The 23,260-nt window shown below is 40.0% G+C and overlaps 1 protein-coding gene across 2 annotated transcripts in view; it reads right to left on the bottom strand.

Annotated features, from left to right (window-relative positions):
• LOC105276622 (ecdysone-induced protein 78C) overlaps positions 1 to 23,260 on the bottom strand; it is a 66,904-nt gene that overhangs the window by 13,187 nt on the left and 30,457 nt on the right. For both annotated transcript variants that reach the window (XM_011334401.3, XM_011334409.3), the window contains exons 3-5: positions 4,802 to 4,926; positions 1,710 to 1,851; positions 236 to 627 (exon numbers count right to left, since the gene is read on the bottom strand). In XM_011334401.3, coding sequence (XP_011332703.2) covers positions 236 to 627; positions 1,710 to 1,851; positions 4,802 to 4,926 — 659 coding nt within the window. The remainder of the gene's footprint in view (positions 1 to 235; positions 628 to 1,709; positions 1,852 to 4,801; positions 4,927 to 23,260) is intronic.

The following is a 23,260-nucleotide window of genomic DNA, read 5'->3' on the forward strand; positions in this document are numbered from 1 at the left end:
AAGATCTTCGTGCTAATTACGTAATGAACAATTCAACGTTCCATTCTTTATCAAAAATGAAGGTACTACAGCGAGAAAAATATTTTTCTCCCTTTCATCCAATTCGAGAAGTTTTTAACATGGACCAAAAAGATATGTATTAAATCTTTACTAATAAATTCTACTAATTAATTATGAATTTAGATTGGCAGGTCGCAACAAATTAATTCGTTTTCTTTCTTTTTCAGGAGCTTACCGGTATTATCATGGGTTTTTTTGTGAGGCCTCTAGTAGACTCTTCCGTGAAGCCGCAGTGAGCATGATGCGCCTGCGATACTTGATGAATTACATCGTACACGGCCAGCTGCTTCACATCAGCGTCCGATTGATCAGCCTCGACCACCGCCGCCGATGGCACCCGCGAGATCGTGTTCTGGCTCTGGGTGTTGTTATTGTTGTTATTATTATTGTTGTTGTTATTGTTATTTTTGTTGTTGGCGTTGTTGTTGCCGGTATCGGGCGTAGTTAGCTGCTGAATTTCCATGGCCGCCATCGTCGTTGTCGTCGTTGTCGTCGTCATGGTCGTCGTCATCGTGTCCTCGGGGCCGCGTTCTCTCGAGCGTTTCGGCACCCTGCCGTATCTCACAGCTGTACATAAAAGAAACATGTATTATTGAGCGCTCATGTGGAGAGTTATTATAATTCTTGACTTTTATAATTATATCATAATTCTTATATAGCTGTAAGTAAATTTTAATAGAATTTATGAAATGTGTGATAATAATTTCAACGATTGATATACATATATTACTATTAAAAAGTTGGAGATCATGATAATTTTTTTCTCGCGGAAATGTCGATGCTTTGATTAAAAAAGATCTTTGGAGGAAATGCAAGTAATAAAATCTTATTTTCCGAGTAATTGTAAGTAGATTTCTTGAATTCCTAGTCTAAATTATAACCTCAAGGTATTTTACATGAAAAGAGCTCCAATGATATAGTTCATTGTTGTGTTTCTCTGTGAGGTCTCTAATAGAAGTCTCAAATTAACTCAAATTGAGCCGCGAGTCTACGAGTTCGTTATAATTTCGTGTACGACACGCTACACGATGGAGGAAAACTTGCAAATTGTAAGTACGTAGAACACATAGACCGATATTGCGCGAAAGTCTGACGTTTAATTATGCACACGTCTGCCCTTTGATTTACTTTGCCCTCTTGACACTGGTAAGTAGATTTTGCATCACTGACAGTCAGCTATGATTTCGTAGGATTCTGTTTGCATTTCTAACGGCGCCCCGGACTCACAAGCATGTCCTAACATGCATGAGGAAACGGAATCGATTCGCCAATAGTATTCGACATACTAATATAATTGCTAAAGAAATATCATAAAAGTTCATAAAAGTTTTTAGCAACAACAAGAGAATAGATTTGCCGTGAAAATTTAACTAACGCTGAAACGTTACTTAAATTTTTTTAAAATGCATATATTCTATGCATTTAACAATGTCAAACAAAATAGTACATTTTTAAATAAATTTTTGATATTTTTATAGGATTCTCTTAATTGCGTGAGTTGTAATTTACTTAATTCGGGTTTTTAATCATTTATATAGCAGTATAGTTTAATTTATGCATTTTTTCAACATTTTAGTATTCCTTGTTGATTATGACGATGTATAATATAAAAATCGTTAAAATAGCTCACGTGCAAACGCGGTACTTACAGTCTCTGGACATGCCGACGGCTAGGCACTTCTTGAATCTGCAGTACTGGCAACGATTCCGATTTAATCTGATGACTTGACACTTGCCGTCTCTCAAGCACCTGTACTCTATCTGCTTCTGTATACTCCTTCTGAAGAAGCCCTGGAACAGGAAGTAAGGAAGCGCTATTAATAACGATCCCATAGACCGTCGCGGGGTTAATTATATCCCCCCGTGTATAAAATACGACACTCGGTGCCCTTCTTTGTAACGATGGGAGTTCAGCGAAAAGCGAGAAAGGAAGAGATAACGGAAAACGCGCTCATGGGAAAAGCGAGTCCTCGAATGCGCTTTGTGCGTGTCAAAACGTTCATTTTCCCGAATAAAATTCTGCGTTACAATTACAAAGAACTTTGTACGCTTACGGATAATGACACGTGATAATTTGATACATAGAACACTTTAGGATACATAAAACACGATAGAATCTCATTAAGTACCTTTTATTCAGATACTTCTTTTCTTGCTTTAAGAGTCAATTTTTTTTTAACAGAAACTTCATGAATAGTTCAATTGTCGATAGCATTCATCATAAATTTTCAATATCAATTAATCCAACAGTTGAAAATAAAAATTATTTAAATTCAAAAATCTTGCAAAGCTCTTTGATATAAAAACCATAAAAATAAATAATGCTTTGATCTTCTGCAATATATATTTCAAAAAATTCAGTTTTTATGACGGATTGTGTGTATCTTTCATTTCTCATATTATATAATATGTTATATTATGTAAGTATATCCAATCGATTTTACGCAGCGAAAAGCTCACGCGGAAGTAATGGAATAACGGAGGCGATATGCGAACAAGCCAGCCGCGAAAGCGTCCATTTATTGGCTTATTACTATCAGTGCTAATTGATGAAAGGTATTCGTAACGGCATTGTACAACACTGACGTATATCCAGTATCCAATATCCTGGAATACCTGATGAACCAACTGGTCGTAATGTAACTGTCGATGCTATTATTGTAGTAACCGACGACGCGCGCGGCCTTAGTTTGTTTCTAAAATCGATACATCATATCACGTCCGACTGTTTGTCTTCATTATGCCACATAACGAAAAAACTAAAAATTGCATAGTTGTTTTGGCAATCGGAATTGTAAAATAAATGTGCAAATTTCAGAAATAATAAACGGAGAAAGGAGAATTAATCGGTTAATCGATATTAACAGTTAATTGTAGTAAGCGATTAAAGAAGTTTAATTTGACATTTTCTTTTTCCTGCTAGGGATAAGAATTGGAAATATTAATTGCGAAAAAGAAGAAAATATAAAGTGATATGAAATAAAAATTTATAAAATGGATATAATTTCTAACTGCGATCGCTTTTATCTTGATGAACTTAATTGAATTTGTTTACAGATTTATCTCGATACCAATTTACTTTATATTAAATAACTAGATGAATAATTCCTTTAAAGATCTTAATCTCCGTAACTAAATTTTGACTAAAAAAGATTGTTGAAGAGAAAGATTACAAATTGATACAAATAATGGGACATTACAACAAATTTCACTAATTTCTCAAAGATTCGTACATCACGAGATTCAAGCGCAAGACAATCGCGAGAAGAAAGCTGTAAGTATGCACATCCAAAGCGTTGCAGCCGACGATAAATTTTAAGCGAGAAAACTTTCGCCGAAAAAATACCGGCAACTCAATCCGCACACCGCACGAGTAAGTAGTAAAAACTCCGTGCAGGTCAGACAAAACGTAGATGCGCGCCGAGCAGTAATAATATCCCACATGTGAAATCAATTACTTCTTTTCATCCACGGAACAATGGTGGGTAATTTCATCGATCGCGTTTTAAATCGCGATTTATAAGTACTTGCATCGAGTTACTTATAAGTTCAAAACAATATTTATTACTTGTGTTGAACACAAGTATCTGTTATCTTCCATCGCAAGTAGCAGTGACGTCAGAAGACGACATAATGACGTCTATAGACTACAAATAGAAGTCATTACATTGTACATCTTCTGACGTCATTCTGCTACTTAGAGTATCTGTTTCAACGTAAGAATATCGAGAAGGAAGCTAAACTGCAGCACGCACCATTCAAGCATAGAGACATCAAAGAGGAAGACGTCGAATGCCATCATCACGCATCAGACAGGTCGCGTTTGAGGAGCGCAAACAGGAATCGGCGAGGTCGATCTCTCACCGGGCCGAATTTAGGCATACTTCGCCACGACGCAATTATACCAGACACGCGTGTATGCGCACGTACGATAAGCTAGTTCCGCGTGCGTTAGCCCGCAGAACTAGCTGCCAGCGCGAGAATGCACCATTTCACCGTTAACTCTGGCCTTAGGGCTTCCGCGTTTGAAATCTTAGCAGCGCAATGCCGCGCCGAGCAACAGAGAAGAGAGCACCGGCCGGGCCGTTCGATTCGCAGCGGATGTGCATCTCCCACGATGCCCGAGACGCGCCGTATCCCGATAAATATCCTGCCCCGAAGTGCGAACGAGCGGATTATTACCCCGATCGTCATGCATCCCTGCGGATCTGAGGCTGCAAGTTGTACTTGACCCGTCTATCACCGTGCCTACGAGGTCAAATCGATCGGCGCATATCTTACAAAGTATCAGAGACTGCGAGCAACTCACGATCGCGAGATGCACCGTAATTCTAAGAGGCTTGTAATCTCACTGTCATATTACACGCTACTTTCTGACCTGTTATGACGATGATCATAAATAAAGAAGAAGAAGAAGAAAGCAGAGTTCCAGTTGATTTCCTATTATTAATGTGAAATTGCACGTTCGCGGGCCATAAAGTTAAATATATCTTATGCACGGTTTCGGAAGGATAGTCGCTAAGGGTTGATTTTTCTGATTTACTGACGCGGGGCGATCGTGAAGATCGCGAACGAGACGAAGCAGCCGCTACAACGGCCATTTTCTCGATAATAATTGTGTATTATATGGAAATTAATGTAAACATCATAGCTTCGGTTTTCGACTCTGCAAAGTATCCGCTTTTGATTCGACTCTTTGTTTCCTTACGATAAGAGTCTTTCGTGCGCGGTTTATACTCACTTTGCAGCCCTCGCAGCTGGTAACTCCGTAATGATAGCCGCTCGCCTTGTCGCCACAGACCTTGCAGGGAACGAAGCTCTTAGCGGGCGTCGAACTGTTGGAATCAGCTGCCGCGTAGTGTTGCTCTGTAAGCAAACGAGGAAGAAAAAATGAATGCACTGATAATTATGCTGATAAACGCGTTATCCTTCCTCCTTTCGTTAAAATTAATTGTACGGTGAATTAATATAAAGAATAGATAAATATCTGGGATATAAAATAAAATAGAAATGAAAGAAGAATGCAAAAGAGAAAGAATTATTTCGTATCAAGATAGTTTAAATAGATAATTATATATAAAAAATAGATTAAAAGAATAAGTAATCATTTAAAAAAATAAGTAAAGATATTTCAAAGATTGTTCTTTATCTTTTTTAAATCAAACATTTTCTATAATAAATGTAACGCCTCTTTTTTTCTTCTCATTATGTAAGTTGTATCTTATTACTGGGCAAGTACATCGAACATTTTGCATTCTTTTTGAGGAAATAGGATCCATCATTTATATCCGTGAACGTCAGGACGTGCAAAATCCTCTGCTTCCAAGTGATGTACACGTGGGACACACGTCCATCCAGCATTAGTAGCATCCTTTTTTCGTTCGCTTGGCATCCATAATGCAACAAAGCTCGCCCGTGGGAGGGAATAGGTCGCTGCTTCCATTCGTTCGTTCGGATGGGCGGTTCAGACTGGACGCGTAACGGGAAGTCGACGTCACCGTTACGGAAAGGGGGTAGAAGAAGAGAAGAAGAAGCGGGCGCAGCAGCAGGAGCAGTAGCACCCAACTAGATGGAGCGAAGCAGGAAGAAACGGGAGAAGGAGAAGGAGGAGGAGGAGGAGGAGAAGGAAGAAGAGGTAGAACAGGGTAGAAATGAAAAAGGAGAAGCAAAAAGGAGCGAAACGGGGCCGCCGGCAAAGGGAGAGAAGGGAGCCGTATATAGGAGAGCGTAACTTGCGACGTGTATACCGTTCGCCTCTCGCGAAATCGCTGCCAGAAGATGTCTGCGTTACGTAAGGAAAAGAGGAGAAAATCGACAGGCGTGTGACGAGGAGAGGAGAGAAACGGTAGAAACGTCAGGGGGCACAAGATAGACAGAGAGACAGAGGTAGAGTTCACTCTGGGAGCGCGATTCCTCCAGACACTCGTAAATCACGTAACAATGATAGGATTACCGCTACAACAACCGAAATACAATAAAAATATGAAAGTTCACAGGGAAAAGAGACGTTGAAGATTAACGCATACATGGAGCATAAATATAAATAAAATCCATAATATTAAAATTCACAAGAACAAGAGAGAGGTAGATGTGTCCAAAATATCCCGTTGCTATTGATTTGGAAAATGTTGAAGTAGGGCGAATGTAGGGAGAGACGGCAAGAGAGGAAGAATTAAATATGCGTCCAAACAGGAAACGCCAAAGATAACAGTTGTTGCAGTAAAAGATTTATTGTACGTACGGCCATATACGAAAGCCGCGATCGAAGAGGGAGAAGGAAAGTGAGAGAGGATAAGAAAAAAGTTAGAGAGATAGTTGGATAGTTCCGATCAGACAGCCTCGCCATTTGCGCGCCAAGTGATTTTATGACGGCCGCAAGAGCATCATCGGAATTGAACGGTACCGCTTGCTTGCTCGTTGTATCGTTGCGACCATCGCGAGGAGGACAATCAGGAGCACCCCGTTACTCCGCTCGTCACGTGAAGGTTCTCGTTTCTTCACTCTTGCGAGCGATGATGACCGGAGCCGGAGCGGAAAAAACAAAAATGTGCATCCGGAAATGTTTATTTTCTTTTTTTCAATTTTTTAAATTGAATTGAATTTAATTTATTTAATTTAATTTTCAATTTTTTTAAATTTAATTGACGTAGGTTAAATTACCACGAAGTTATTAACGAACAAATCGAGGTGCGCTATATATTTCAAACGATGTCACGTGTTCCCATCGTCTTGTGACTGTTTTTTTCTAAAATTCTGGAATTCTTAAGCGGATCCCACATATCAACTCGTGAAAAATAATTTATTGAAAAGAAATTTTATATAATGCATTTACCTACGGTAGTAAAGATGAACTGGTAAGCAAGAGGCGCGTGTAAGCTTGTGCATGAGAATAATATTCTCAGCTGCAATTTCGAAAGCAAGACGGAAGTTTATGGGTGCGCCGTAATTACACACACGGTAATCAGTTAACAGTACGTCAAAGTACGTTCTTCGGTACTCGCTTAAAAGAACTATGCCGCTTATTAGAGTATGTTAAATGGTCACGCACGAATACATCTACGTGATATTTCCTCAGACCGCGCTTACCCTCACGAACTCCATCTCTCTTCTTTTCTTCCTTGCCCGACACGATAAGCCGCAAAAGTAACGTTGCATTTATTTTATCAATAACTTGCACCTGTTTCCCTCGACGATAAAAAAAATCGATTGATTACGAGTAACGATAAACCGTAATACTTGCCGCTAATGGACAGCAAGTTTCTACTTCGCGCCATGATCGCTGATGCAATTAGCGCAATTAAAATTCGCTCTAACGTGACGTTGTATCGCGCACGGTCTCTTTAAAAGCGAGCAGATTTCCGCTATAATTCATTAGTCCGCAAATAAATCGATTACGCTATATCCGCGCGGGGGCTGCTCATCTTTGTTCGGAAATCAGTGGCGTGGTAAAGCGCGCTGCACGTTCGAATAAACGATGCGATCCGACGCTAACGACGTTATCACGCGTGACAATATCGCAACTGGCTCGTTTCGTCAGTATTTATCAGCGACTGTTCAATTTCGATAATTAAATCCAGGCTAATTGTTTGTCCATAAAACAGCCCGGACTTTTGATTTACGTGCTTATCGACCAAAAAGTTATAATTGCATTATCGTATTAGGCTACTGTGCGCTCTTAACGTAAAATATGCAAAGCCTGCAGATATGCACGTGGCACATCAATAAGACCTGTAAAGAAGATAACGCCGCCGTTTAGTCATCGCGATCAAGCGTTTGTCCAATGCTCTTTCTCTTTTTATTTTTATCAGTTAATAGTCGGAGAATCAAGTGTCACGAATCTTAATTTACAATGCGGAAACGCGGTGCTCTTCTCATTATCGCGGGTGTGAATCTACTCGTACTTCTTCAAGTAGCCGATGGCGCACCCCATTGTCGGTGAGCACTGGCGCGTGCTCGACACGACGGTGGACGTTCCGGAAGAAAGGCAAATGGGACCCTGCAACGCTTTCCCGAGACCTCGAGAGGAAAACAGAAACGTGCGGGTATTTCGGCCGTTCAGCAGAATAATATTGTAATTTACATCGCTTAAGAGACCGTTTATTTATGAAAGTGTTTAATTATGCACACGAGAAATGATTATACACATATTTGATATAATACGCGTGTAGTGTTTCAAAGAGAACAATTGAAATTTAACGCGGAAATATAAATCTGTAATGGGACATCTAGAGATATCCACATATAAATCCAATTGACATAAATCCAAAGATATAAAGTTAATATTACATTAATAGCATTAAATACGTTTAGAATTTAATTAAATAACTGGTGAAGTCCCCATGTTTTAACTCATGTTGTTTGTATGTATGTTGCGTGTGTATGAAACATGTCTCTCCCTCTCTGTGACAAAATAAATAAGCGTTACTGACACTCGTAATTGACAGCGTTATCGTTACAGTTTATATTGTATCACTCAATTATTTGGATTAGCGCTCGTGATTTTTGCTCATGCAGTACGTACAAGCGCAATCACCGAATTAACGCGATATCGAAACGTGAGTACACTTTCTGTTATCTAAAATAATTTTAGCAGTCCGGTCTGATTTTACGCCGTGATAAGTAAATATCAGAACAAAACAACATTACAAAACACAAATTAATTTGTCAATTATTCATTTATCCGTAATACAGTTGTGCAATTTGTTCTGCACGGACTAATTAAAATCTGAGTAATCCAATTGTTCGATACCTTACCATGCAACAAAGCTACTTTAATATTTTTTAGTCTTTTAGCCTACTTTCTATATTTGACAAAGAAAGTCTATAGTTGCAGTTATAGTTATAAAATAAACATGTGCAAATATATGCATAATTACCAAACACCCGATCATGAAACGCCTCGATCATGATTTTCGCATCGCGTCTCACGGTATCGATGAATCTTTATTTATTCTCTTTTTTCCAAGAGAGGATTTGTTAGCTGACCGATAGACAGAGAAAAGAATTAGATAATAATGGCAAACATTTCGAATATTGACATGTTTATTATTGTTTTGGCTCAATTTCTTCAAAAGAAATTAATTTGCAAATCGAATAATTTGCGTATCTAATGTATTCATATTAACAATACTTTTCCATATTGGATTGACATGCATTTTAGCATAAGAACATCGTCACCCATAAGAACATCGAGTATCGCGAGCCATCAGCACCTCTCAAGAGAGCGAATTGACGGCGGTCTCGTGTAATTCCGTTCACGTTGCACTACGGGTAGCGCGTGCAATTGCAGCGCGTACTCGTGGCTGCATGGCCTCGACCTAGGCTGCAGTTTCATGGCGCCTTGTTTACAAGGAAGCGCTGCGCTTCGCATACATTTGCGCCTGGGTCACGGTATTCGTATTCTAGCCTGCGTTCACGCGTCCGTCCGCGACGTCGTCGTGTCGAAGTGCAGTGTGCGAGTGTGCTTCTAGTGTCGATACGTGATGGCATCCCCGACGTGGTGCACTGTGCCAGGGCGAGGCTCTCCACGTAAGACGGCTTTTACCGGGAAGGGATACGAGTAGCCATCGAGTGGCTCAACAGTCACCCCGACTCGCGAAGCGCTCGGAAAAGTCAGTTGATTTTTCTTCGGCGACATGTGTGTGCGTGTGGCGAAGTTTCTTTTCTTTCATCAAAATTCACGAGCGCTTCTGATAAGAGGATTCCGTTCCTTGTTTTTCTCTCTAAAAGATCGAGCATAGACAAACTCGCTCCACAAAGTGCAAAACTTTGATTTTTTATAGAGTTTTCGAGAGGGTGAAATTATGAAGGCTTCCAAAGTGGTCTCGTGAAGATTTAATTAGCTTAGCTGACGTTTCAACAGAGCGAGAGAAATGAAATGTCATAATAAAATGTTAAATATGGAATAAAACCGCATCGTTCATTATTATTTAGCTGTATGAATTGATCTAAAAGTTATATTAATCATAACTATTAAATATTGTTTAAAATATTATTTAAAATATAACTCGCACGAAACAAGATAGACTCTGCGATTGTTTTGTCTATATCTCTCGTTGCTATTTTAATATTGAATTCCAAATGATTGAATAACTGAATTTTAAATTCTAATCCAGTAATAAGAACAAAATTGCACATTACGCAGGTACAAAACTGGTACGCACTCGGCAATTCTCCCCTAATTATTTATACGTTGATCATTGTCCCATGCGGTTGAGCAATTTATTAGATCCAATTGTATCACGCGATACGTGAAATTCATATATCCGTATCCATCAGAGCGCTTTGATGTATATTATACATGTACATCGCGAGATAGCTGATATGATCGCGCGAATCATCCCCGTGAACTTGAATCTCATTTTTATTGTTCCCGTAGGATCTCCCCCGTCGCGGTGCAATAAAGGCCGGGATCTTGTATCGCATAATAAACGCTATTACGCGTGAGATAATATTAACGATCGCGCAATGCCGGAAACACCGTGCGACTAGCGTTGGTACCGTTACGAGCGCAGATTAACGCACGGATGCTGGCTGCGTTCGGCTCTCGTAATTAGCGGCAGCCGGTTGCGGCGAATTCAATGATCGTGACTCGATGTATCCGCGAAAATGTCATTTACTGTACGCACCATACGCACAGCCGAAATACAACATGTTGTTACGCATGGCTTAGCCAAGCGGCTCTTGTTGTTTTAGGTCAGTCAAACAGACCGCTTCGAATTTCCATTTTTCAAAACAATTTATCTGCAATACAGGCAACAATGCTGGTGATGTCTACAGACAATAATGTGTAATCATAGACAACGATGGTGATTAATTAGTTGATTAATGATTTGTTTCTGCTGAATGCAATGAAGTATCTAAAATTTCGTGCAAAAATCGAATCAGACTTTTTGACTGATCGAGTGTATAACTCGGTTGGAACACATATATAGGGTCGAGTTCATGATCCGAATACGTCCACTAATTTGATTACCTTGTAATTTGTTTGTTGCTGTCCGAAATACAAAAATACTTTAACAAGTTTTTCGAAGAAAACATCATCAGAATTTCTATTATATTTCCATCGTCGTAAATCAACGCCGACGTCATTTCTGCATCTGTAGTCGTAAATTCATCAGAAATTTTCCGCTAATTATAATGTGTCGCACGATATCCACGGTTAGCAGAAATTAACCCGGTAATCCATCGTTAAATTAATTCCACTCAATCTTACACCAACGTATCTCGTTCTCGAACGAAGCTCTCGAATCGCATCGTTATTTTCTAATTAACCATGGCACAAGATTGACGTACGAGAGAACTCGGCATCTCGCCAAGGAAAGAGAGCTCAGTTCTCAGAGCTCTCGAAGAATCGGCACGATGCTCGGCATCGGCAGCTCGTCGATACGGTATCGGGGCAGCTTTCGAATTCTGCGGCGTGTCAATAAGGTTCGCCGCTCAATATGGGATCGCGATCGTTAAAGGACGAGCTCGTAATTCCGCCAACCTAGTGTCCGGGAACCCACGAAGGCGCCACGTATCGACATCACGCTCGTGCTCGTACGAGACAAATAATTTATGATCGCGTTTATGCGCTCGCGCCCGCTCGCTTTCCCAATGCACTTTCTACGACCGATCTCCATCGTGCGAGAGAAGCTTGACATCTTTCTCTTTCTTTCTCTCTCTCTCTCTCTTGTTCGTCTTGCTCTCTCCCCGTCTTATCCGCGGTCGTTATGCAATTCCAAAGATATACGGCCGCTTCGGGAATGTCTGCGGGCGGCTGCGAGCTCGGAACCATTTCCCGGGTGGTCTACGGTTACAGAATTTCACGTGCAACGTATTTCGCATGGACGACCTGGACGCATCCGTGTCGAGCTGAGGAAACCAGGAGTCGTGAATACGAAAAAAACGCTCACACAAGTCCCGCCTGTCTGCATTCTTAAACAGATCAAAGAATTTGAAGTTATGCGCGAGATAAATTTTTGTGAAAGACGCAACGAAGAGACCAGTGAGAAAGTCTCAATCGATCGCGTGAGAGAAGAAATTTTTACGACTTTCGAGACGTAGTCGAGGGATCGTAAATGGACGTTTCATTCTGCAAATGTATAATATTTTGCAATCTCCATTACATTTAAGAAACAAGTTACCGCTTTGCCAGCTGAAATACTTAGTTACAACTTTGTCTGTAACTAGGAAGTTCGACGAATCCCCGGGCGGCGTACTCGTGGTATTAAATGGCAAAGGGGAGAAGGAAGAGAACGGGAGAAGACGTTATCGATCAGGAAGATGCCTTACGGATTTTCGCGATTAGCGTGGGAGAGAATTACGGGGCAATCGAGCACAGGTGTTGTGCAACCAAACGCGGAAACGCGGCGTCGATAAACTCGCTTAAAAGCGAAAGAGAGAAAGAGAAAGAGAAAAAGAGAAAGAGAGAGAGAGAGAGAGAGAGAGAGAGAGAGAGACCGTCCGGCGTCACCAGACTCTCACTCCGGAACCTCTCTCGTCGCACTCCCTTCGCAACCGACGCGTTTCTCTCTGGCACGTTACAGAAATACACCGGGAAAATTATGTCACTTGCGCTCGGATATATCTCTTAGGCGTGGAAACGCGTTTTCGCTACGCCGGCGAGACTGCAGACGCTGCAAACTCCCAGTACTGAGATCGCGATGTCATTCGCGCGTCTTTAACGCTGTGACTTTGACTCTCTTCGGTATTCCAATCGCCACATAATCGAGCATGTCCTTATGTCTGTCGTTCCCGTGAAGCCTCGCTTCTCACTCGATTTGCATTATCCGCGTGCGGTTGACGGGTATGAATGCAAATTAAGCGAGAGATAAACTCACACCGGTAAGTCAGTAATTGGTAACGAAATATATAGGTATCATTCGTGCACGATGAACGAGAGGAAGAACGATTGACGCGTTCGCCGTAGCCGTGTATTTTAAAAAGAGATAGACGTAGAAAGAAATTACCGTTGCTTGTGTAATCGCTTTCCTGATTTTTATAGCACCTCGAATCTTTCCGCGATCGTCAAGGTTTTACTAAAAAATAACTGACATAATTATTAAAAGTAATTAAAATAATTTTTAAAAATAAATTAATAATTTATGCTACTAATATGCATTTATAGTAGATAAATTACAAATTCGAGTTAAATTGTCTAATTTGTGAATAAATATTTGCCTGTTTCGTACGATGTGACGACTCCTGACGCATTATTCTAGTCCTGCTTTTCCCGCAGTATTTAGATTTCTGCATTGTTATGCATACCGTATCGAGCGTACAGCTCCAGGTTTCATAAGTATTTCCGCACGAAATGGAAATGGGGGAAAAAAAGTTCCATTCCCCTCGTTAAAAGCGCGGTGTGCGCTTGGATGCGAAAAGCACGGTAGAGATCCGGCGGTTTGAAATAAAATTATACTGCCCGCGAGATTGAAACACTGTTAAAGACCGCTTGAAAGTAAATGAGGAGCAAGGCGCTATTATCTATCTGCAAAATTTAATTCGCCGGCGTTCTTATAGATTTCCAATAGCTCCTCAAATATGTAATGTAATATTTTTAACACGCTAATATAAAAGCGATAGAATCGATACGTGAATATTAATATTCTTGTATACATTTCAGAATTAATGAAGCTATTATTACATATTTATAATAACATTTATAATTGTATTATAAATCGCTTTATATATCGCACGCGCGTAATAATTTATTTCAAATTATTCAAGATGCTTATGAATGAGGAAAAGCATGACGCGTTTGGAATTGTTTCCAGAATGATCTAACGGAACGATATAATGTAAGACACATCTGAATAATTAAGCGGTCGCAATAATGAGCTTATCAAATTCCGACCATGTGTGCTCGATGCTTTGCCGCTTCTACGATGGATACGTGAGAAACGGATTACAAGAAACATCAGGTTCACTACCACGGGAATTATTCTGAAAGGCACGGTGTTCTCTCGTTAATTTCATACTCCCGTAATTAAGTCTAATTAATCGTTTAATTGGCAGGTCATTTCCAGCGCGACTTGCTTCCGCGAAATCATCAGTTTCGAGATTTTTGGAAGGATAGTGACAAGTTGCCTCAGCCAGGCGAGTGCCAAGGAATTCGTTTGTAACGGATGTTCTCGGGGTGTCACGCATACGAGCAATGGGCGAACGGTCGCTACTAGACGTCCAGATTTAATCAGTCGCTTAATTTCATTTGTACCGGAATATACTACCGCGAAAATGTAGAGGCTTTGATGAGTTAAACTTCTCATAGGTACATGCAGAGTAACGAAGCTTGATTCCATTTGCGGCGGATTTTACTTCAATAGAATTCAGATGCGAAGTTTGTGTGAAAGAAAAAGGATTTTACTGTCACGGCAGAACTATCGTTATAATATTACTCATGCGAAAGCAACCAAATTTTGTTATTGCAATTAATTGTAGGATATTACACAAAAACAAGTCTTATAAAACAGACGAACTTGTTGAACAAATACGTTTGTAAAAACACGAGTTTGCTGCTAAAGCAATTTTAATTTGCTGCTAATGTGGAACATGTAATGTACTCTTGAAAGTATTTTACTGTTAACACAACAAAGGCATTATTTTGGTGAAAACATAGAAATTTTTTCTCTTCTGTATAATTGCAAAAATATTTAATTAAACAAGCAAAAGTACTTCTGTTTCCAGTTACGTAGAGTTAACAGACGTCTCTACTAAATAAAATTAAAAATTGCTAGTAGTAAAAAGAAGATCTAGAGTCAAATCTTTTTTTCAATTTATTACTGGAAATAATGGTGATTAATTGGTAGTACATGCGACTTACCATGCAACATTACCATCGCAAAGTCGTTGCAATGTGCAAAATAACGCTGTATTCATGATTATAATATTATATATAGGAAACATAAATATCTGTTCTTGCTTCTTTTCGTTCGCGAACGCTGAATGCGGCCATATAATTCCGAGTTTTAATACGAGAATCGTGTTAATGTAAGCACGCGAGATATTCGGAGTTAAATATATGACAAGAATATGTATCAGCTTATGCGTTTACATTATCAATGCAAATAGGATTGAGCTTGAATTAACGTAACGAAGACGGTGTGCGTATTAACGTTTCGTTCCATCAAGTTTTTCGCATACTGCTAAATATATTCGAATACGCTTGGTAGTTTAAAATATATAAAAAAATAATGTACTCTTTTAGCGGAAAAAATGCAAGACATCTTCAAGTTTTGCCTGCAATAACACACGTAATTTCTAAGAAGCGATGCATAAAATTCTACTAAATCTCGTTGGCGTAATATATTTCCGCTAACTAGAAGCGTTCAATTAATATTTTTTGTATTTAATCGACATTATTATTACTCCCACAGGATATGCTATTTTACACGCCTGTCACGGGATATAACGATACTTTATTCAGGCGTTTCAAATCGGATCCCGTAAGTACAAACGAAAAAAAAAGAACCGCATCTGAAGTAATCCGGATTAAATGCAGAATTAGAGAGTACAGCCGTGCGAGAGCGTTTTAACGCAGTCGGACGAGTTGCACGGACGCCGGATTATCGATTTTATCGCATGCTGCAGCCTGGCGGCGCGGTGCGCGATTTTATTTCTGCGCGCGATTTCGACGCTTTCACCGGTTACGATATAATGCATGTATATGCACAAACACGCGTGCACGTATTTGTATGCGCACGTGAAAATATACGATTACTGAATTACATAATATTATTTTATACGTGATATTTTATATACAGGTACTAAGCGGACGTATTAAAAAAATGCGCTGGTAAGTAAAATGTGGACGAAGCATGATTAATAATCGCTGTGTTCTAATCAAGACCGATTGCAAGAAGGGAATAAAAAGAGTGTATACTACGTATACATAATATTATAAGCAAAAGTATCTGAGAAAAAGAAAGAAAAGGTGAGAGAAACGCATTGACGTTTGGCGCGAAGATACTCTGCATTCAGAGGATATCGACATTCAGCTAATGGCGAATGTCAGGTGTCGATGCTGGAAGCACTCGGGCAGAGAGCAGGATACAGAAATTCCGCATCTCCAACCAGAGAAGACTCTTCTTCTCGCGAGTACTCGTGAACGTGTATACATTCGACACTCCGGTCTCGTACGAAGTCAATTACTGGTTACTCGGTTACTGGCCGATGTGTATCGCATACAGGTACAAGTGCAGAAGCCTGCATGTGGGTGATATGTGTGCACAGAAGCTCACACATACACGCGGCCGGTCCCGTATCGTAATTCGCAATTTGCTCGAGCATTCACCTTCGAATTCCCGTTATTCACGTTCCGTATCGTCGCCGTGTGCTCGGGAACCAAGGTGCCAATCGATGAAGAAGTGATTGTCTTAGCCAAGAGACACTCGATAAGGCGATGTCAGCCGCACTCTTGCAGCGTGCTAAACTCTTCCATCCAGACGAAAGTACTTGTATGTGCATGAGCGTGCGCGCGATGAGATTTAATTGTAATTTCATGATGCTTTTAATAATTGTTGCATGTCCTAAAATCGCTAAAATAAGCTACCGTCTGCGACTGCCCACTGCTTGGACAACTCGATCTTCTTTTAGCGCTAAAGATCACAAACCTTATCTCGAAGTCGAAAAATGTATAGTTATCGTCTGTTTCTACTGTCTATACTTATATCTGTTATTCTGATCCGAATATCAGAATAATCAATTTCGAATGTGAAGAAGTATTTAGAGTCCTCCTTTAGATCTTTAAATGTTTGCAAAACTTATTTCGCAGCTTAAATTCTCTTTCCCTACGATATTTTTCTAATTTTGTCCTTTTGGCTTATGAATACACGCTTGGAACACGCTTGGAATATCGTGTTTTCAATTTGTCAAGTTGCGTTATAGCTAAAATTGAGCTTTTTCGTGTGACAGTTCGCGCGCTCTCAGTTGCCTTCAGTATAAATTATATAGATACGAGAAATTTAAAAGTGATATTTTCGTTTCTTTTTTCGAGAGAGAAAGAGAAAGAGAGAAAAGGAGAGAAGATCGATTTCGTATTCAGTACAGATCTTTAGCATGATAAAATTCAAAAGAGCCGAGATCGGTTAGTAGGAGAAAATATAGATACTTCATTCATTGATACCCACGATGAATCATTCTTAAACGACAGACTATCCTTGCAGCTATAGCTGCAGCTGCTGCTATGTAACAGCCTTGCGTGGCACGCACGATTGTCTTACTGAATCGCTGGTAATTAATTCTTACCGATACGACACTTTATAATCAGCATCCAATAGACACGCCGCTATTTATTCTCGTTCACTTTATAATTAAACACGCGAGAGATTAATTCAATGCAAACCGACAACGCTGCCGCGTTTTCCAGTTGCTAGTTCGCCAATTAACTCCAATATTATTGAAAATAATAATGAATTGGAAACTGAAAATCATCTATTCCCGGTAATATGCACAATTTTCATATATGTAGTATATGTACGCTACATGGTACGGAAATACCTATACGTTTCATTTCAGAGAGATTATCGCGCTTCTATGATAAATAAATATAAAATCGATTTATTGTATTAATAATTAAAGCTTCTATCCTATTTAATTAAAGCTATTTAATTCCTATTTAATCAAAGCTATGTGGGCAAGTAGAACCTAAAATGCGGTTGTCGGTGCGCATATTTCAATCACTCAATTTATAGTAGTACAATATTCGTTGAACATGAAGATCGAAACATTCAATATTCAATATCCACCGAATATTTTTATATTATAAATTGAATGACTAAAATATACCGGTCACCGCGTCTCGGGTTCTACTCGCCCAAATAATTTTGATTAAAATCGATTTAGCTATATATTTATACATGATCCTATATTTTGAGAAAATATGAAAAGAGGAGAAACTATTGTAGAAATAGTTCGAAAATCCAACAAAGAATAGTATAATTTCTAGCGCAAAGAAATAATATATCATACCATTATCTATTAAACAAATAGTAAAATAAATATCACATCCTTACATAATATCGAATGTAACTATATTAATAATACAAATAATATGTATCAGATTTATACGATAGTATATTATTAACATTATCAATGTTAAAAATATTATATTTGCGCTATTTCATATATTACTAGCAGCAGATTCAACTGAAGCAAAACCCGTAAGAGATTGCCTCCGAAATCTCCATTGCGCGCTATATCACTCCCATTACGTAAGGAAAGTTTTGATTCGCCTTCCAAGTTACTTTATACGAGGAAATCGATCGCGATTACGCGGCACGAAGAGAGACTTTCTACTCGTACCGCCGCACACTGCTCATAAAGTTCAGCGCCGTTTCACGATCCGTAATTGATGCATGTGTTATCGAATTCATGTTACATGTTTCATTGTTAGGAATATGATAAATTCTTGAAAATAATGTCATATAATATTCAATTGAATATTATATTAATATTAGTTTTCAGATATGGAAAATATCGTGCAGAAATTTAGCAAACTTGGTAGCTTTATAGAAATAGAGAAATTAATATTACATAACATATCCCGTTTCTCCTCCAGTATCGTTTCTTGCAATTCTGCGCTTTTCTGTACTTTGATGGAAATATGCAATAAATCTTACACTAGACATTAATTGGCTTCATCAATTAGTCTGAAGAAAGCTAGGTTATCAAAACGACGTTATTTGTCATTTGCAATTGAAAACTTTTTTTCATTGCAACGACAGGCGAAAATATTTTGCGGCGTTCTTCGTGTCTTACTGACTAATCGACAGCTTGATACATCGTATTCCGAGGAATGTAATTATTAATAAACATCTACTTTTCATGCTTGGGGATCTCCGTGTCTTTCTCTTATGAGAAATTCACCTCAACTTCTCTCTTTCGCATTTAATCGATTCTCCGATCCTTCGCGTACGATGACGCACTTAGACGTTCTATTCCTTCGTCGTTCGCGGTCGGTTATCTTCTCTCTTTCTGCTCGGTGCATTGATCCCACGAGGAATCGTAGTCATGTAATTAACTCGTTATATCTATCCCTTGCGAACCAGCGTTACGTAACCCGTTTCATCTCTCATTCTCGTCTCTTCTCTATTTTCTCTCATTCTCTGGTTCCTTTTCCAAAGTTGTCTCTTTTATTTTTCCTCGTGCGGCATGTTCGCTGAATTCGCTAGTTATCTCGAATCGATTCGCAAAATTCCTTCGAGCCGAATACACGAATACTTTATTGAATAGAAACTTTTCCAAGAGAGGAAAAGATGCATTTTTTCTATATACATTTCTTATTTCACTTATATCTCCCTTTTATATTAATTTTAAATCTATCAAAACATCTACTCAGAAATGATAAGTAATCAAGGATAATATTGCATTGAAAAACAACTACTGTCGTGTTTATGTCAATTGACATGTGGCTTTTGACGCGTATCACGTGAATGTGAAATGTGAAAACAGCTCGAAGAGAGAGAGAGAAAGAGGAAATGGTTAAACGTTTCCTTTACGTCACATATATATTATAAATACATATAAAATATGATTATACAAATTTTTATCTAATAGAAAGAGAGAGAGTTGAAACCTGACACAAGCAGGAGGAGATAAGTAATTTCACCCGACGCTATTGAGATTTACATTCGCTTGTTCGAGTTGATCGCGCGACTCTGCACGTGTTCCCGAGTGTGTTCGTGCAGCAAAAAGGTACATACCGAAAAGGATGTAGAACCAGTCCGTGACGACGCGCGCAGCTCCTGCCGTGAACAACGAGCGAGATCGCCTCGATTTCCGGGTTCGATTCCCGTGCCATGATGGCATCGAGTGTTTTATTTTAAATGCCGCGGCTATATCTGATTCCTAGCAAAACTGTTACTCCATGCCATCGCTAAATGTCGACGAACCGTCAAAATTTCACAAAGCGGAGCAAAGATTGAACGAAGCGGAGAAGCGACGATTGTCGAGCAACAATAACGCGCGAATGCTTCGTTTTGAAATACACAGCGCAGAACCATGAACGTTGTGATTTTTTGGAAGCGAGCATCTGCGAGCACCGTTTTTTTGTTACATATCAGTGAATTACCACTTCTTACTGTGTAATATCAAACTGACATTAATGTGACATCGATCCAAGTATTAAATACGAAACTGAATTCTAGATCATGAGATATTTGAAGTTAAATATCGAAGCTTTCCAAACATCATCACGGAGTAAAAATAATCTCTAAATTGCCGGAATATTTCATCGGCGCGCCGATAAGCATGTGAAAAGGCTACGTTTAATCTCGCGTGTAATCGCTTTAGGATTGAGCACCGTGCTCGCCGAGAATTGGGCTAAACGGCGAGATAAGCGTCTAATGCCCGAAGAGTAAAAGGCTTTTGTCGCGCCATGCACGTGAAATAAGAGGCGAGAGGAGGACACGAGCGACGAGAGGCCTCCCCGACACTCGTCGAGCCGGCATTCAAAGAGCCCTTTTGCCCGGGGAAATACCGCGATGCAAAGTGCCGCGTGTTTACAAGAGTCCGCGCGCCATTAAGAGAGAATCCCGGCAGAAAGGGAGAAAGAAGAAAACTCGGAAAGTAAGGGGATTATCCCGCGTCACCTCGTTGTTGTGTCTCCACCCTTTGATTTTCGTAAGAGCGCGCTGTAACTGCACCGCTTTGCCCGCGTCGCCGTAACCGCGTGATTAATTAACTTGCCGTAACACGAGGAGGAACGAACGGGGGAATGTCGTCCGTAATTGAACAAGTTTTGAGAGGAAGAATCGTGTATCTCAAAAAAAAAAAGATAAAAAAGAAAAAGAAAAAGTCAATATCTGCAAGTACAAATTATACGAAAGGAAAAAGAAGCTAGTGGTTCAGCCGAGTTTATAAAACGGTCCATAATATCATCTAATCGTAAGCGGAAGGAGTGAACGACTTTGTATATCGCAAACGCGCTAATTATACATGATGCAATTACGCTACACGCGTGCACGCTTGCACCATTGCGATTATCATGACGTCGCGAGGAGGAGGAGGAGGACGACGACGCGATCGTGACGTTCAGGTGCTCCGGAATAATCGAGGCGCTCGGGATTGTCGTAATCAGGCCTATGAGAAAGATCATCGTTCGATCGTGGCCGAAACGGCCTTTGCCCGCGGAGCCGCCGTGGCGTGCAAAATGCCGCGCGCGAGTAACCGCGGGCGTCCGCACGTTTGCCGCACGTGTGCACGAGCGTGCGCCGCGCAGCGCAACTGCACCGCGTTTGCTGCACGGATCCTGGTGCAACCTCTGCCATTTCCCATAGTCGGCCACACCCATGCGCTCGCGCTCGTCGTCGCTCGGTGATTAACATTATATACGGCGTTATGCAGCGCGATTGTTGCGTGCGCCGAGTCGTGTTACGGAGGAACAGCCGAACGAACAAAAGGGCAGAGCAGATGCTTACGTGCGCGTGCACGTGCATCCTGGCGCCGCGGCCTCTGCACGAGTCCGCGCGCTTCGCCCCGGCTACGCGAGCACAGCGAAATCTAATTGAATTAATAATTACCGCGCGGGGATCATTGAGTAATTAAATTGGCAATTAACCCTTTGCGCGAACCTACGTCGCGACAGCGTTCCTCGCGCGGCCAATTCTCCGCTCTGTTCTCCAACAATCGCTATTAGCGATTATGATTGGTGGGTCTGTACTGTTGGTCTCTCCTCCTCGAGTAATTTGGGCGACAGAAAAAGAAACACGTTCAATATTGCATTAACAAAGCTGTGACGTTAAACGGAGGTGCCGAATTTAATATTTTGCTAATGTGGGCCCGAAATTAATGCCAATCTCGCGAGGAATTAAAGACTAGGATCATCGAGTAATCGATAATTACACAATTAATGAACAAGGGATAATCAGGGCTGAAGCGACGTAACGTTATATGCAGCAATATTTCATCAGCTAAAATAATAGGTATAGAAATATTTGGAGTGACAAATTAAGACTGACAAAGATTTATTTAAGCGCTGCGCTGTCAAGCGAAATCCGCGGATGTAAACATATTTGCACACCGAACAAAAAATAATTGTCAATTCCCTTCGAATTTTCATGCCGAATCGGATATGAGGAAGGACGCGGTGAAAGCAGGATGCCTCCTCTTCGGAGGAAGACGTCGTGAGATGCGCTCTGAAATAACCGTCTAATAATGCAATGCGGAACAAGTTATTCTGGTAGCCGAGGCCCCTCACTGGGTTAAGCTAAGTGTTTGCCCGCCTTTTGCTTTGCTTCCTTTTTGCCTTAGCAGCATAGATTGGGACAGGCCATGGATCACGTAGGCTCGCAGACGACACACAGTTGCAGCGAGAAGGAGAGAGATGGAGAGAGGCTCTGATCTGTCCGCACACACGCATGCGTGTGTACGTGTGTTCGCAGAATGCGATGCGCCTGGCTCACCGCACGGCAATTCGCCAGGCACAAACACAGTTTCCTCTTCTTTTCACCGCACAAACAACGATATCCTTCTAAATTGAATGAAAGATTGAAATCCGGTTTATCATTGGTTCGAACAAACGCTTAAAATGCACCATTTCGACAATTTGTGAGGTTGTTTAAAAAAAAAACACAGACGGAATTCCATCAAATTTTAAAGGCAGAATAATGAAGATAAGTACATTGCAAGGGAACAGCTGACAATTGGCGATAATACAAAGTCTTATGTAAAACGGAATATATAATAATAATAATACCTGCTCTATTAATTTTTCGATACATTAGTGCTGTTATTCTGCATATTGAATGTAACGTTCCAATTTTACTTGGCTAAAAGTGTTAGTCACGTGAACGGATTGATCAAGTCTCTCATTTTAGAAAGAGTTTCATTCTAAAAATATTGAAAATGGGTTTCCACGGTACGCCTTTTCACGTAGAAAGGATTCTGTCGTCATTATTGAAGCTATTTTCTGTTATCGGAGATATAGTTATCGATATTTCACATTTTTATTTTTTTACGAGATAAAATGAAATATTTCCCAATTTTATTCATTACTTTTCGTGATCGTTTTTTTTTGTAGAATAAGTACTTTTATATTTATTTTACAATAGTTAATTTTGTCATTGATTCGATGATGTATAATATCGATCTCTCGATGATAATTAATATAAAAGATACATCCGTCGGGTGTCAGCTGCAATGTGCGCTAATGAATTATCACCAGTTTCTATTTCTCATGAGCGATAAAAAAAACTCGAGACTTGTTATGAACGTAGATATT

This window comes from Ooceraea biroi, chromosome 6 (genome assembly GCF_003672135.1).
Source record: "Ooceraea biroi isolate clonal line C1 chromosome 6, Obir_v5.4, whole genome shotgun sequence".
Lineage (NCBI taxonomy): Eukaryota > Metazoa > Arthropoda > Insecta > Hymenoptera > Formicidae > Ooceraea > Ooceraea biroi.